Source organism: Tasmannia lanceolata, unplaced genomic scaffold (assembly GCF_043159265.1).
Source record: "Tasmannia lanceolata isolate RefF3 unplaced genomic scaffold, GAP_Taslan_0.1 ptg000003l, whole genome shotgun sequence".
Taxonomy (NCBI): domain Eukaryota; kingdom Viridiplantae; phylum Streptophyta; class Magnoliopsida; order Canellales; family Winteraceae; genus Tasmannia; species Tasmannia lanceolata.
In genome coordinates this window covers 25,035,731-25,052,282 of record NW_027518680.1, presented here as the reverse complement: position 1 = coordinate 25,052,282, position 16,552 = coordinate 25,035,731, and the positions used below count along the sequence as shown (strand labels likewise).

Here is a 16,552-nt window from a genome sequence, read left to right as displayed (position 1 = left end):
TCAGCAGTGATTCAGATAGTGAAGTATCTGAAGAAAGCTCCCGGTAAAGGTCTTCTCTTCCGGAAGCATAACCATTTGAGAATTGAGGGATACTCTGATGTAGACTGGGCCGGATCTCCTGCTGACCGGCGATCTGCTAATGGCTATTGTACCTTCATAGGTGGAAATCTAGTTTCTTGGAAAAGTAAGAAGCAGGACGTTGTATCACGATCCAGTGCAGAAGCAGAGTACATGGCTATGACTTACACAAGCTGTGAATTAATTTGGCTACGATCGTTTATGTCAGAGATTGGATTCTCATACTCCTCACCTGCGTCCCTCTACTGTGACAACAAGTCAGCCATTCACATAGCTATGAATCCGGTATTTCACGAACGAACTAAGCATATAGAAGTGGATTGTCACTTTATTCGTCATAGGATTCAGACAAGCCAAATTCAAACCGAGTTCACTCGAACGAATGATCAGATTGCAGACATGTTTACCAAGCCATTGAATGGAGTTCGATTGAGTGATTTATGTAACAAGCTGGGCATGTATGACATTCATACTCCAGCTTGAGGGGGAGTGTTAGAATAAGCTTATGTAGCCTAAGGGCATTATAGTCTTTTCATATTCTTTTCATAATATATGTGTGTGTGTGTGTGTGTGTGTGTGTGTGTGTTAGGGCAAATACCTAACACATAACTTTTAATTCTCAAATCTCTCTGTTAACAATAACAATATGTATCTATATATAACTGGAACTATTAATAAAAGAATATGGAATATCAAGTTTCCCTACACTGTCTTTAGTAAAGTGTAATATTTTCTCATTCTTGTGCTTCATTTGCACAGTTAACATCTATTTACATCTCCTTCTCACTCATCTGTTGTTAGTGTATATTTGATGTTTTACTGTATATTCCACCACTAGCAGTATTGAATATTCCACTTACAGTTATACTGACATTTTATGCCATTCCGTAGGTTTTGAGGCATTTAACTGATGCTTATTATCTTGCTTGCTGTTTGGCAGTGCTGGTAAAAGTTTTGTTGCTGAAATTTTGATGCTGCGTCGAGTTATTTCAACTGGAAAAATAGCATTGCTTGTTCTTCCATATGTATCAATTTGTGCAGAAAAGGTGTTCTCACTGACTGCTTGAAGTTAGCAATTAGCGCCCTTCATTTCTAGCTTTTCATCATGCAGTTATCGTTTATTTGTTGCAGGCTGAACATTTGGAAGGACTTCTCGAGCCACTTGGAAAGCGTGTTTGCTGCTTTTATGGCAACCAGGGCGGTGGAACACTTCCTAAAGACACCTCTGTTGCTGTCTGTACAATAGAGAAAGCAAACTTTTTAATTAACAGGTTGTTGGAAGAGGGGCGTCTTTCAGAAGTTGGAATTGTTGTTATAGATGAACTTCATATGGTAAGATGTCTTTTTACGCGTTTTAGTGAGCAAGTTTTAAAATTTCAGTCTCGGTTTCGGTTTCGGACATAGCCGAAACCGAAATTTTGGCCGAAATTTGGTAAAAAAAAAAACTTATTTCATTATTGTGCTGAAATTTTGGAAAAAATTTAAAAATTTACATTTTCTTGGCCGAAATTTCGGATTTAGGTGGTTTCGGTGTCCGTCCCATCCGAAATCCAAAATTTCGACCGAAATTTCAACTGAAATTTAAAACCATGGTAGTAAGGCTCTCAAGCACTTCTATATTTTTGTGTCATTGCCTTTTCATTTGTTTTATCCTCTGAGGATCTCTGATGAATCAAGCCTAATACATCATTTACTTCCTTCTTTGCTTTGAGCAAATCCCCTTCTTTCAATGGGTCGACCTCCATACTTCCAGCTTTGACGCCTCTTGCAGCCAAAACAGAGCTACTCAATATTAAGTTCTGAGTTCTCTTGGTAGTTGAAGTTCCTGTTTTGTCAAATTTTCTTGATGTGTCTATGTCATGTGTATCCTTTTTTAGGGTCAGTATTGCATCCTCTATTGCCCGGAAGTCATGTTTCTTTGTTTTCCCAACTTTCTATTTATTCCAGGGCACTGAAGTTGTGTTCATTTTTGTGAAACTACCATTTACTCCAAAAGCATAAGCTGTTGGAGAAGGCATTATTTATTCTTTTATACTTTAACACTCCCCCTCACGTGTGGCCCCTCTTTCTTTGTGTCTGCCTACACGTGGCACATGTGACCCCACTTTTGGGTGGACCATTGCATGTGGATTTTTGACGTCAAGGAGGTTTGAACTTAGGACCTTTGCTCTGTACCATGTTAGGAAATGAGATAAGGTAGAGAGGAAGAAGAAGAGGAATGGAGACGATGGAGAGTCTCCACTAAGGAGCTCCCATGTAATATGATCGGAACCTAGGGCGGGAGGGAGGGGACTCTTCTTTCCTTCCTTTATTTCCTTTTGTGTTTTGGTTTTAGGGTTAGGATCGGAACCTAGGGCTCTAATACAATGTGAAACTACCAGTTACTCCAAAAGCTTAAGCTGTTGGAGAAGGCATTATTTATTCTTTTATACTTTAACACTTTCCACTTTAGTTTTTTAGCAGAGAAAAGGCAAGCCTGATATGTGACCACAATATGGGTGGTGAATCGCCACATATGACTAATTTTAGGTAGGCCCATACTACATGTGAGCAGAGTGCGTGAAGTAGGTAAGTACCATTTGGAAACATATCACAATGTATGATAACATTCATTTATCTATGTAAACTCTTCCAAATTTTAATTTAGCCGAGGCTGTTGTGCTATGATTTGTGGACATGGACATGGACATGAGTGTCTCGTGTTGTCAGGGACAGAGTGTCGGATATGGCAATTTCCTAAAATCTAGAAAGGGGACACAGCTAGAAATGGAGATACGACTGCATATATGTACACAATGAAAATCAATGAGAACATAAAAGATATGAATTCAAACATTTATACATGCATTGCACATGTGTATATCTAAAAAATAAAGCATGCTAAAAGTGCGAAATTTAGAGAAGAGTGCCATTATAAAAACCAATGGAGTGTGAACCTCAAGGTATTTAAAAGATGATGGTATTTAAAGCTTTAAACCGAGTATAAAGATTGTAATTATTATGTTCTTTTATGACGGAAAATAGGAGTGGGGCATATAAAAAGTTTAATAGAGTATTGTAAGTATTTTGGGGTTCTCTGTCTCTCACTCTCATTTTTTCTGTTAAGAGTTTATTTGGTGATGTGATTGAAGGTGCCTGGGACATATAAAATGTTAGAAAACCGGAACAGACTCCAACAAGTTCTTTTTCTTTTGCCATAAAAAAATCAATAAGTAACAACTGTTTCAGTCTGGGTAATACATATTAAAAGTTAAAAAGTTAAGAGTGCAACATTTTCTTTTTCATTTTCCATAAAAATTAATTAGAACTGTTGCAGTCTGTGCAATACGTATAAAAAATTACATATAACCTCTGGGTAATACATATAACTGTTAAAGAAGAACATTTGTGAGAATTGTTGCAGTATTTACCCAGATGTTACACATATGACATAACCATAGGTTTAGAAGAAGAAAAAAGTTATGCATATAACTATTGGAAAGTTTTAGATACAATCACAAGTGACCGGAAGCTATGGTTACATAAAAAGTTACACATATAAGCATTGTGACTTTTACTCAGTGGTTACATATAACCGTAGGCTACATAGAAAGTTACATAAAACCATAGGTTACATAAAAAATCGTGAGAACCTGTTTTTCTTTTTTCGTTTTCTATTCTCACAGTGCAGGTTTGCAGAAAAAAACAAGATGAAGGAGAGAGGGAGGGAGCATACCGAGTACCCCCATAGTCAAGCCAAACCAGAAAGCAGGAGGAAGACGGGAGGAGATAGGGAGCATACCGGGCACGGTTCCGTAGTCAAGCCAAACCAGAAAGCAGGAGGAAGACTTCACATTTGTAGAGCCAATCACATGGAGAAGCTGTCTTTACAATAAAGCTTGTATATAGAGTTTATTGGTTGATTAAATTGAATGTGGAGAGATCGAAATAGGAAAGGTTTGGTGTGGTACTGTAATGGAATAAGAGACTGCTAAGCGTGGACGTGTCTAAACCCGTATTGATACGTGTCTACACACGTCCGTGTCGACACATCAATGCTCAGGCATTCCAGTGTCGACAGATCATAGCTCTTGTGTACCTTGAAATGGTAGTTCCATCTTAATAGAAACACCAAGTTTTCCTATTTTAACTCAAGAACCCAAATAAGCATCTCATATCAAAACAACGTGTTGAACTGGGGAGGTTCCCTAACCTAAATACTTGGAATAGCACTTTCTAAAGCAAAAATTTTACCCAACCAATTCCTGTTCTTTCTGGGGCTTCCTAGTATAATCCACTGCTAATAGGAAAATGAAGGAATTAATTTTTTCATTGGTGTTTACCATCTTGCAGCATCATTGGCATACACATAGTACACCAGACCGTAAAATGATTGCTGGATTCACTATGTATAGACTCAACAAGAGCATCCAGAGATTAGAATGATTTGTAACCCTGAATAAAGAATAAACACAACCTGATAATAAAGAAAAAAAAGAGCTATTTTTTTTCCGATATGGGCTCATTGTGCAATAGAAATATTTAGAGATTTGCTTGTCTCAATCATTTGTTTGGCTTAGTTGACTCGATTTTGGTTCCTAATCAAAGTTTTGCATACTTAAAGAAAAACTCAGCCTGTTAAACTGAAAAATTAATCAACTCGGTCAAGTCAATTACTCAATTGACGATTGACTGCCAAGTCGAGTCTGAGTTTACAAAGATTGTCCACCACATCAGAAATGGAGGAGAAAAAGTAACACAATAAGATGACTTCAAGCCATCAAATCTGACTTAGTTAAAGCCTTGTACACGGGAGTAGTATGTAGAGCTAATGAAAAGGTCTATTCTAGATTTGGTTGATCTTTAAGAAATTGCATCCAAAATTGACCAGACCAACTATTGCTTTCGCAGTTGGGGAATAGATCATGCATAGCATCTGGAGGGAAAATCTCATAGGATACATAATTTGTATAAATCTTGAAATATGTCAAAGCGAATCCCTGAAAAATTCATTTGTTTTATCACAATTAGTGTTGAACAGTGGCTACACCACTTTTGATTGGGCAGGGTGTTAAATCATACACATAGTTTAAATTTCCACCAAAACCAACACGACCGAAATGTTTCTGTTTCCCTTCCCATTGAAACCGATACTGAAACTAAAAAGCATACCGAAACCGAAATAGTAATTGTGTATTTGTTCTTATTCTAGCATTTCCTGAAGTTTCATATTAAAATTCTCTCATTTGTATATTTCCACATGTTTCCGTGATTTTACAGGATATCCACTGAAATTTGCAACAAAAATCGTTTCCATGACAATCGAAACTGAAATCGAAATCGAAATTTAAAACCTCGATCATAGAAGATCAACTATAGGTTATTGCATATCCAAGGGTAATAATTTAATTAATTGGAGGGCAATAATGAAGGAACAGGTATTCAGCCTCTAGCTCAGTTTGTCAAGGCTTTATCCTTCAACCTTGAGGTTGGAGGTTCAATTCCAGCTTACCTCCCAAAAAATAAAAAAAATAAAAAAAATCAAGGAAGCTGTGCTGTTCTACTGCTGAAGAACAGCTCCATTCTTTGGCAGCTTAACAATTATTGTGGGTTACACTTTTCTAGAGGAGATTGGGTTCTGTAGTTAGCTTCCCATGAATTTTTTTGTGTCTGTTAAACATACTTTGATCTACATAGTTTGTTTAAGGACCAAGCTTATGAGGTAGATTGATGCTCTGTAGGTTTAATGATTGTTAGAAATATTACTGAGATACACTTCTAGAACCTTGGTCATCAAATTTCAAATGTGTTTACCAAACGATTGGACAACAGTTCTTCAACCTAAAAAACAAGCTTGGAATTGTTGATTTTCATCTTCCAGCTTGGAGGGGAAGTTCTAGTGGGGGCAAAGTGTCTTATGTATCTTTTCAGTAAATCTGTGGTCTATAGTACTGGGTTTAATTAATAATTTAGTAGCTCATATTCTGTTTTTTTTTTTTGCTTTCTTGTTTTTTGAGTGGCATTTTTATTCTTACATGGTAAGTCTTAGAATTGTTTAACTTCTTTCTTGATGTATTAATGGGATCAGATAATTCTTTATTATCTTTGCTGTTATAGGTACTGTTACATCCAGAAATCTCTTTTGCTTGTTGCACTGAAGTTGCTTGGATTCTTTGAGTACCTTTACAAAGTCTCATGAACTTGCTAAGATGATGGATAGTGTTCAGTTCGGCATAATGATTAACAATTATAGTTGAACTGTTTTCAAACAAAATATTTTAGTTAGCTTTGCTGTTTGTATCAATGCTCTATTTTTTTTTTGAAACTAAAACATATGTGAATACTAAAAGAAAAACGACAGTCATGGTTACCAGTAAACTCAATTTGGGTCGTTGTATCCACTTCCCAAAAAATACACCGGGTGGGTATGAAGCTCATTTGCCGTGTGGGAAATCTGTTTCCTAAAAATCCATTCCATAGATTCCTAGATATTGGAAGTCCGTTTCTTGAATTTTGGGAAAAAATTTCAATTACGGATAACGCTTTGATTCAAGTTTTTTTGGTATGATCTTCAGTGGAGTTTGCAAAATGTTGAGTCCTTGGTTTCCAACATCGAATAGAAAGACAATCTTTGATACCATTTTTACTTATTTAGAATGACTTGTGCTCGTGCATGCTACTCAGCTGAAACGACATGTTATTTGACTAAACTTGATCTTAACTATGGAGATTTATGAGTTACCAAATGTGTGAAGAAAATGTTTACGAAAACAAGCAATGTAAGGGCTATTGTCTTCTGAAAAATATGTCACTTCTATTTTCCGAAAGTGTCATGTTAGTTTTCAATTATGTTCATAGTTCATACTTCATACCTTGTTTTTAACTTTTAAATTGACACGGAAAACACCGAAATATTTTCGTTTTCATCCCTAACGAAACGCATACCCAAACCAAAACCGTAAGTGTATTAGTGGCATACTATACCAGTATGTGTTATAATTATATATATATATATATAGTGTTATAATTATATATATATATATATATATATATATATATATATATATATATGTTGCGTATAAATATTTATATGAATTACATGTGAAATGTGTTATGTACTAAATTATCAGGCATGCACGACAACATATGCCACTGATATTTGATGTTGTTAGATCATTATGAGTAGGTTTTTTAAACTTATGTGATGGTTTTTTAGTATGTCTTGGTGCTTATCCTAGCACTTCCTTATATTTGATTTGATGTTGTTAGATCATTCTGAGTGTTTTTTTTAAAAATTATGTGATGATTTTCTAGTGTGTATTTGTGCTTATTCTATCTCTTCCTTATCTTTTATCTTAAGAGTCATCACTTGCATATGCTTTTATGCATTTCCATAAATTTACAAGATTTCAATAAAAATTCCATCTGAAACCGACATGTTTCCATTTCTATTATGACTGAAACACATACCGAAACTGAAACATGAAACCTTGGTTCATACTATACTCCTATTTTTTAACTCCTTTAAAACCGAATTTCACAAATATGACGAGTTTTGTAACTAATGGTAAAAATATCCACTGATTATCAAGTTCATAGTTACGACGCATATCCTTTTTATAGGAGAAAAGTGCACTTTCAAAGCATGCTATATGAGACAGCAACCGCTTTATCAACGCCAATATTTCTGTTTGATTTAGTGTACATGGAGGACGATAGTAGTAAAGTAATAACACAACCATTCATTTGGACGATCGTAGTAAAATATGGTACTAAACCTCTATTATCTGTGTTGTTACTTTCTAAAGTAACCGTCTTAAAACTATAAAGATTTCAAAAACTTTTCTTGGAACCCCATGGCCCATACCCATCCCTGTCTGGCTTTCTCCATGTTTTTGCTTTTTTCTCTATGCAATTTCTATGGGTATCTATTTTATGTTAATAAATGTTCATGTATTATTAATAGAATAATTCAATGTACCCATAATGTTGTCCATTTTATTTTCAAGTGTTAAGAGTGTTGTTCCTCAAATTTTACAACAAATTATACTGTCATTTTGATCCCAAGTGTTATGGCAATTAAGAAATTGCAGATTTAAATATCGATTTCTTGGGAAAATGTCATGTTGTTGTGTTTTGAAGTGGATTGATGCGAAATATGAATGGAGGGGTGGCATAGGATTCCCCTTGTGTGATTCGTTCCAAGAACAGTCTGCGTCCAAGGTTTTATGGTGATACCCCATGTGAGATCCCACATCGGAAAGGGAGAAAAAGTTGTTGGGCTATATATGTGGATTCCCTCTCTCCCTGTGTAGATGAGTTTTTCGCATCCTTGCAGCGTGGGTCGGGCACGGCAGTGCCACGAAAGAACAAAACCGGGGCAGGTTGCGACCCAGAATCGGACAATATTCCATAGTGGGTTTGGGGCGTGACATGATGGCATCAGTGTAAGACCTCCCTCCAGCACGGTGTGCCAACGAGGGCGTTGGCCCCAAGGGGGGTGGATTGTGAGATTCCACATCGAAATGGGAGGAAAAGTTGATTAGCTATATATGTGGATTTCCTCTCTCCCTGTGTAGATGCGTTTTAAAACCGGGGAGGGTTGCGACCTAGAATTGGACAATATCCACACAGTAGCCTGGGCGTTACACCCCACGTCCAACAAAGGTGATCAAATGGCGAAATAAAATTGAGTAGTGGAAGAGTAGGAGGAAGTATATTCCCAAAATTAGTTAGAAGGAAACCCATGAAAATAGCATAGTTTAAAACTCTCCTGCATCATCGTGGACTCTCCCGAGTCGACCCCCTTTTCCTTTAGCTGCGTTGCTCGTTTTGCCCTAAAAGTCAATAAAAACTCCTTTGACTCTCCAGAGTTATGACCGCCTCAACCAAGTACTCAGCTGCGTCATTTGTGTTCTTGGCCACGTCCACGCTGAGTCGACAAGGATTTTTCATGGTTGCATTTTGACCCGCATCCGCATTTTTAAACACTGGAAAATGGCCTTCTCAAATAAATTTATCTTCGTAGAATGATAGCAGTTTATATTCCAACATTAGTTAGAAGGAAGCCCAAGTAAATAGGCTTCTCAAATAAATTCGTATGCGTAGAATGGTAGTAGTCTTATATTCCCAACATTAGTTAGAAGGAAACCCAAGAAAGTAGCCTTTTCAAATAGTCATAGCCTTCTCAAATAAATTCATCTGTCGAAATGGTAGTATTTGTTCTCATGTTATATCCCTTAACTGAAACTTCCAATTATTTGAGAAGCATATTCCCAAAGTTAGTAGGAAACCCAAGAAAATTGCCGTCTCAATTAAATTCATCTGCATAGAATGGTAGTATTTTTTCTCATGTTATATTCCTTAACTGAAACATCCAGTTATAAGAATCTTCCAACAAACTTCCTAAATAACCTCAATTAAATATACTTTATAGAAAATATACTATAAAGCTTTCTCCACCATGATCTGTTAGTATCTTCTATAAAAGGAACTGATTTCCCAAAGGACACTCTCAAGTCCCTCGAAAGGAAAACTTCTAAGTAAATCAATACTTTTCTTTAATAATGTCAATGTCTTAAACTTCTTTAACCCATCTAAAAGAAGGGAAATGTTATCAGTACAACCATATTTTAATATTTGCACAAACCCAGCTGTCTTTTCAGTTAAAATATTTACCTACTCTACGCATGCTAAAACAAATAAAAACGCCAATCTAAGCTTATTGATCAAATTGCCCATGTTATCTGTTCAAAAACTGAAATTCATGTTGCGGGTAGCATGTCTCCACTTCAATTTCTCCTTTAAAAAACCCGTGCTTTCCTCTTGCATCATGGATTGATTTGATTCATGGTGCTGCTTTTCAATTTGAAACCTGTATAAGCGGACTAACTATTTCTTTTTGGTTTGGTAAACATTACTCAAAGTTTCTGGTAATTGTCGAAGATGACTTCAGTTGAGAAAATTGTATTAGCATGCAGATCTTGGCAATTTCGTTTGATTATGTCGGCTTTAGTGTCAGTTATTTGGCTGGACTTTTACATGCATGGGCTCCAGGATACAAATAATAAGATAAATTGTGTGACACAAGCAACTATTTCTGTTAAGCGAAGTGCTGTTAAGTAGTAATTCTCTTTTCAGTCGCTGGTTTTGTTTGCATGATTTACTAATATCTAAATACGTATTTTCATTCTGTTTTATGTTTTCTTTATTATACTGTAAGTATTATGTGAATCTACGTTGAGATGGCAGTGATGCTCATACATTTATAAGTTAGTTGTTGTCTTGACAGGTTGGTGATCAGACAAGGGGTTATCTTTTGGAGCTCATGTTGACAAAGCTTCGATATGCATCTGGGGAAGGCAATATAGAATCAATTAGTGGGGAGAGTTCAGGCTCGAGTAGTGGGAAAGCTGACCCTGCTAATGGTTTGCAAGTTGTTGGAATGAGTGCGACCATGCCAAATGTAGCAGCTGTAGCTGATTGGCTTCAAGTGAGTGAAGGTTAACTATGTCCTTGTCTTTTTGTTGGAAAACCTCTGGGTTTTTAGATATAATTCAGGTGTTGATATTTCTTCTTAGCTTTACAAATTCAATGTCACTTTAACAATAAAATTGTGGACGCTTGTACCTTTTGTGAAGTTCTATACATAATGTACATCTGGTCCTTTTTCCCAATTAGATTTCTCTCAAATAATCTACTAGCATGGTAAAATCGGGGTCACTTTAATTTATGATAATGTTGAGTTTCTTTAGGTTTCAACTCGGTTAAAAGGTTGCTTGAGAATAATGAAAATGCTTGCGTCTTGAATGACTAGGCAAATCAGTCCCATGGTTGTAATTATTGCCTGATTTATTTCAAAATTTCCAGGTTTTATTTTATGTTTTTCTATTTATGATATGTGCTAAAAATTGTTTATACTAGGGAATATATTCTCTAAAATTCTAGTAAAAGGGCGGCCCAGTGCCCGAGGCTCCCGCCATTGCGGGGTCTGGCAAGGGCTAGATGTACGCAGCCTTACCCCTGCTTTGCAGAGAGGCTGTTTCCGTGACTCTAAAATTCTAGTGTATAGAATAATTTTTTGCATATTCATTTTCTAATAATATGTTGTCATAGACTTATAACAGTCAAAAATAATATTTTGTCATAGACTTATAACAGTAATTAACTATAATTATATAACATTTGGAGAAAGGCACGTCCGATGTGAGTCAAACAATTTCACATGAGCTTTTTTTTGAAGTAAAATGTACATAGCAATTTGTTTTCCTTCCAGGGAACAATTAAAAACTGACATCAGATGTGTTGTGACTTTCTACTTTGCTATAATAAAGACATTAAAGAAAGACTAAGCTGTGAGGGATGAAGCTAGAAAGCTACTAAAACTTTCCAATTTCTGAAACATTGATTAAAATAGAAACTTCTTTTGAATGGTTAAAATTTCCAATATGAAAGAGAACTATGGAATGTAGAAGTTTCATGGTTGGTGTTTGAGGACATTGATTGGGCCTGCCCAACGTTCATTTTATGACAGTACATTGTAATCCACTCCTCATGCTAAGTTATATAATCTAGGGTATCTTTGAAGGATATTAAATAACATAATGGATCCCAATACCATTAAAAAAAATAAAAATGCATCCCACCATTTCCAGAAAAAAAAAAAAAACCATACTGGACAATGTCCTATGCAAATATGTTTACCTTTAGATATTATTTCTATATCATAAGGCATACATTGAGGTATTTCATGGTTGTATTTGGCCATTTTAATAGAACAATCTGTTTTCTTCTACTAATATAGTCTAGTTAATTAAACACACACACACACACACACATGTGTGTGTATGTATGTATAAGTTTACAGTAATATTTATATGTATATGTATATGTATGAGATTATGGCCATGTAGATGAGCCCAACTCGTGTCAGGATTAGACTTAGTCAATTTGAGCTGGGTAGATTCTTTCACCTTCTTCTTGAAAATTTTCTGAAGGATTCATTAGCTGACCCCAACTAGTTTGGGACAAAGGCTTAGTTGAGTTGAGTTGAGTATATGTATGTGATTATGAATGCTACATTCAATATCCTATTAATAAGTTCAATATTATATTTTGATGCTATTAACTAGTGTTTTAGAGTTATTTGTGGCTCTCACCATCGCGGGGCACACAGCACACATGCCTCTTAAGGTGTATGCCTCTAGTTGAGGTTGCAACAAATGAGGCACATGTCTCACGTCGGAGGCTGTAAGTGCCAGCATGCCGTCGAAGGGGCATATATGACCTAATTTATCAAAATCTCATCCATATTTGAGATTTAGAACTGATTTGGAATTTTGGGACTTGGTTTTGGAGCTTCATCATTTTTGTTACTACGCCTCAGCATTTTAGTGAAATTGGAATACTTCATTTGTTTCTGATTTTACTTGTTGATGAGATCTATGATTTTGGATGTGAAGTTCGTGGAGCATGAGCACAACATTGCAATAGTGAGCGAAATTCCCTTCTAATATCTTTTAGTTTCTACCTTCTCTGCCATCAACATCATTTGTTGTTTCCATTGTGTTGTTTTGAGCCTAGTTGTTGGAAGCTTCCTAGTTAGGTAAGAGGTTCACTTCTACAGAAGTTCGCTTCATAAGCTAAAATCTTCTTGCTTCCCAAATTTAGGGGAAGCACGCTTCCTTCTTAATTAAGAGCACACTTCTTATTTAGGTGATTATTTTTCCTTAAAGAGTGTTATCTCCTTTTGAAAATAACAAAGAATATATTTAAAAAAGAGTGTATTTAAAATTCAAAAAGGGGTGCTGATACATTCACCCCCCAAAATTCCTCATTCACCCATTTTGACCATCACCCACTTCTGTTACCTGTGTTTACTGTCTCTCAAATTTTAGATTCAATTTATTCGTCTCCGAACTTTTAAATTCAATTATATCTCTCAAGTCCTCATTTATCTACTAACCCACATCACCACCCAGAGAGAGGCCATTAGTGACAAGTCAAAGCTCTCGTTCACTCTTTTTCTCTTCATTTGATGCAAACAAGTCGAAGCTCTCATTCTTGTGCTATACAACCAAGGTGAGATTTGATGTGTGACTCATGACATCTTTATTGATTACAAGAAGGCTTCCAGTGAGGAGCAAAAATTCAGCTTGAACAAGAAGGCGGGAGTTGAAAAAAGGTGGCAGCTTTATCAAAATCTTCACTTTTGTTTCGAACAAAAGATTGCGACCCTGAACCTCATACAAAATTCCCAGATATAATCTATCGTACTCAATAATAATTGCTGGGTATAGTGTATTTGCCTAAGGGCATAGTTGTCATTGACTTCTTCTTTCTTCATATAAATACATAACATAACTGAGGGGAAGTTTTTCCCTAACTCACTATTTTCTTCTTTTCTGTTGATCTTACGTGACATGGTATCAGAGCCCTAGGGTTCCTGATCCCTAATCGCCAACCTCCATCTTCTCCATCTTCTCCACCCAAATCCAAATCCATCTACTGCACCCTTTCCATTCCTCCAAATCCAAATCCATCTACCAGCACCATGTATTCTTGGCAGCGCTCCCCCAGCCCCACATAGTGATACAATGACTATTTCTAGGGCCAACTACAAGGACTTGCAGCGTCTTCATCTCAGCAGCCTCCTGCCTACTGCCGGTTATGCCCAGCCAGGTAATTCATCGCCCTCTCTACTTATTAGCTCAAGTTCCTGGATTATTGATTCAGGGGCGTCGAACGATCTGACTGGTAATGCTTCTTCCCTTAGTTCTTTTCGTCCATTTTCTCCTGCTTCTCATTATGTTACTTTAGCTGATGGGACCTCTACACCCATCACTGGTATTGGTACTCTCTCTCCACATTTTGGTTTTACATTATCCTCCGTCCTTTGTGTCTCGAAATTTCTTTTCAATTTAATTTCTGTTAGTTAAATTACTAAGACCCTACACTGCTTTGTCTCATTCTTTCCTTCTTACCGTGCTTTTTAGGATCTTACGACTGGGAGGACGATTGGCTCGGGCCGTGAGGTGGATGGTCTCTATCAACTTGACAGTGACTTGCCTCGTGTTGCTTTGCACAGCTCTGTCAACTCGTACTTGTGGCATTGTCGACTCGGTCATCCCCCCCCTCCAGAAGCTTCGGCAGACCTCTACTATGTCCTCCACTATTCAGCCTTTTGATTGCGAGTCTTGTCAACTTGGGAAAAACCATCGTGTGTCTTTCCCCTCTAGGGTCCTTAGTAGAGCTTCACGTCCTTTTGATTTAGTACATTCTGATGTATGGGGTTCATGGAGGACTATGTCTCTCTTTGGATACAGATATTTTATCATATTTGTGGATGATTTCTCTCTTGTTACTTGGTTATATTTATTAAAAGACCGTTCTCAGGTTTTTAATGCATTTCTTACTTTTTATGCTGAGATTACTACACAATATCAATGCACACTTAAATGTTTACGCACTGATAATGCACGTGAATATTTTTCTACTGAGTTTTGTACTTTCTTCTCCTCCCACTGTATCATTCATCAATCATCATGTGCATACACCTCCCAGCAAAATGGTGTTGCTGAGAGGAAACTCCGTTACTTGCTTGACATCACTCGCTCCCTCATCTTTCAGATGCATGTCCCTGAGTCCTATTGGAGCGATGCCGTTCTCACCGCTTACTTCCTCACCAATCGCCTTCCATCTTCTGTGTTGTATGGCTGCTCTCCGTACTCGATGCTTCATCCTACGGGTGACCCCTTCCAGCTTACCCCCAGGTCTTAGGTTGTGTCTGCTTTGTACACAACCTCTCTTCCGGTCTGGATAAATTGGACCCTCGGGCCGAGCGCTGTGTCTTTCTGGGCTACTCTCGTAGCCAGAAAGGCTATATATGTTATAGTCCTCGGCTGAGACGGTTATTCATCTCGGCCGATGTCACATTCTTTGAGTCCACTTCCTTTTTTCAACCTCCTCCAACCAGTGATGCTCTCTTTGATTCTCTCGTTCCTCTACCCCTCCTTGTCCTCCTAATCCTGTTCACTCTACTTCACCTACTATTCCTCCTCCTCCTCCTCCTATCACACGGGTCTATCAGCGACGCCCAAGAGATGATGATCCTACCCTACAGCCCGAGTTGGCGCCTTCACCGCCGGAGATTCCGGCCTTCTCTTCTCAAGTACCTCTTTTACCTTCTTCTGATGAGTTAGTTGATTCTCCTATTACATCTAGTACCCGGTCTCGTACGACTGCTCACCCGATTTCTTATGTGGTTTCCTACGGCTACGACCATCTGACTCCTGGGTTCCGTAGTTTTGTGTCTTCTTTGTCTTCTGTTTCTTTACCCAGGTTAGTTTCCGATGCTCTTGCTCATCCGGGCTAGCGCGCTGCTATGGAGGCTGAGATGGCTGTAGATGGGTGTTCACCGTCAAACGTTTACTAGACGGTATTGTTGAGCGCCTTAAGGCGCTGCTTGTCGCCAAAGGTTACACCCATACCTTCGGTGTTGATTACATGGAGACCTTTTCTCTTGTTGCCAAGATTCCCTCAGTTCGAGTCTTTATCTCACTTGCTGTAAACCGTGGCTGGCCTCTCTATTAGCTTGGTGTTAAAAATGCTTTCCTTCATAGTGACTTGACTGAGGAGGTCTACATGGAGCATCCTCCTGAATACGTTGCTCAGGGGAAGATGTCCTCCTCAGTGTGCAGGCTACGCAAGTCTCTATATGGACTCAAACAATCTCCTAGGGCCTGGTTTGGGCGATTCAGTGATGCTATCATGCGGTTTGGCATGAGGCAATGCGCCGTTGATCATTCTGTGTTTAGTAGTCACTCTACTGCTGGACAGGTTCTTCTGATCATTATTATTACAGGCAGGTGGCATACAGAGATAAAAATCCTTCCTGCAGGTAGAATTTTCAACAAAAGACCTTAGATGTTTAAGGTATTTCCTAGGGATTGAGGTAGCCTACTCTGGTAGTAGTCTTTCCCCCTCTCAGTGAAAGTATGTGCTGGATCTATTAGAGGAGACTGGATTTGTGGGGACAAAGCCTGCTGGAGTTTCCATGGATCCAATACAAAGTTAATTCCAGAAGAGGGAAACTTGATGGATGATCCTGGCCGGTACCGTCGTCTGGTTGGGAAACTTATTTACCTCACTGTTACTCGTCCATATATTTCATATGCAGTTGGGGTAGTCAGCCAGTTTACGAGTGCTCCACGCACCTCTCATTGGGTAGCAGTTATTCCGATATTCTTCGCTATTTGAAAGGAGCACCAGGGAAAGGCCTTTTATTCAAAAGACATGGGCATATCAGGGTGGAAGGATATAGTGATGTGGATTGGGCAGGCTCTCCAGCAGACAGGAGATCCACCACGGGCTATTGCACCTTTGTTGGTGGTAATCTAGTGTCATGGAAAAGTAAGAAACAAGACATAGTTTCCAAGTCTAGTGCTGAAGCCGAGTACCGAGCTATGTCTCATACGAGTGGAGAGCTTCTTTGGTT

General features: G+C 37.9%; 1 protein-coding gene across 6 annotated transcripts in view; it reads left to right on the top strand.

Moving 5' to 3' along the window:
* LOC143854101 (MUS308 and mammalian DNA polymerase-like protein) overlaps window positions 1-16,552 on the top strand; it is a 92,790-nt gene that overhangs the window by 18,220 nt on the left and 58,018 nt on the right. For all 6 annotated transcript variants that reach the window (XM_077363905.1, XM_077363898.1, XM_077363860.1 and 3 more), the window contains exons 6-8: window positions 1,019-1,124; window positions 1,210-1,410; window positions 10,349-10,549. In XM_077363905.1, coding sequence (XP_077220020.1) covers window positions 1,019-1,124; window positions 1,210-1,410; window positions 10,349-10,549 — 508 coding nt within the window. The remainder of the gene's footprint in view (window positions 1-1,018; window positions 1,125-1,209; window positions 1,411-10,348; window positions 10,550-16,552) is intronic.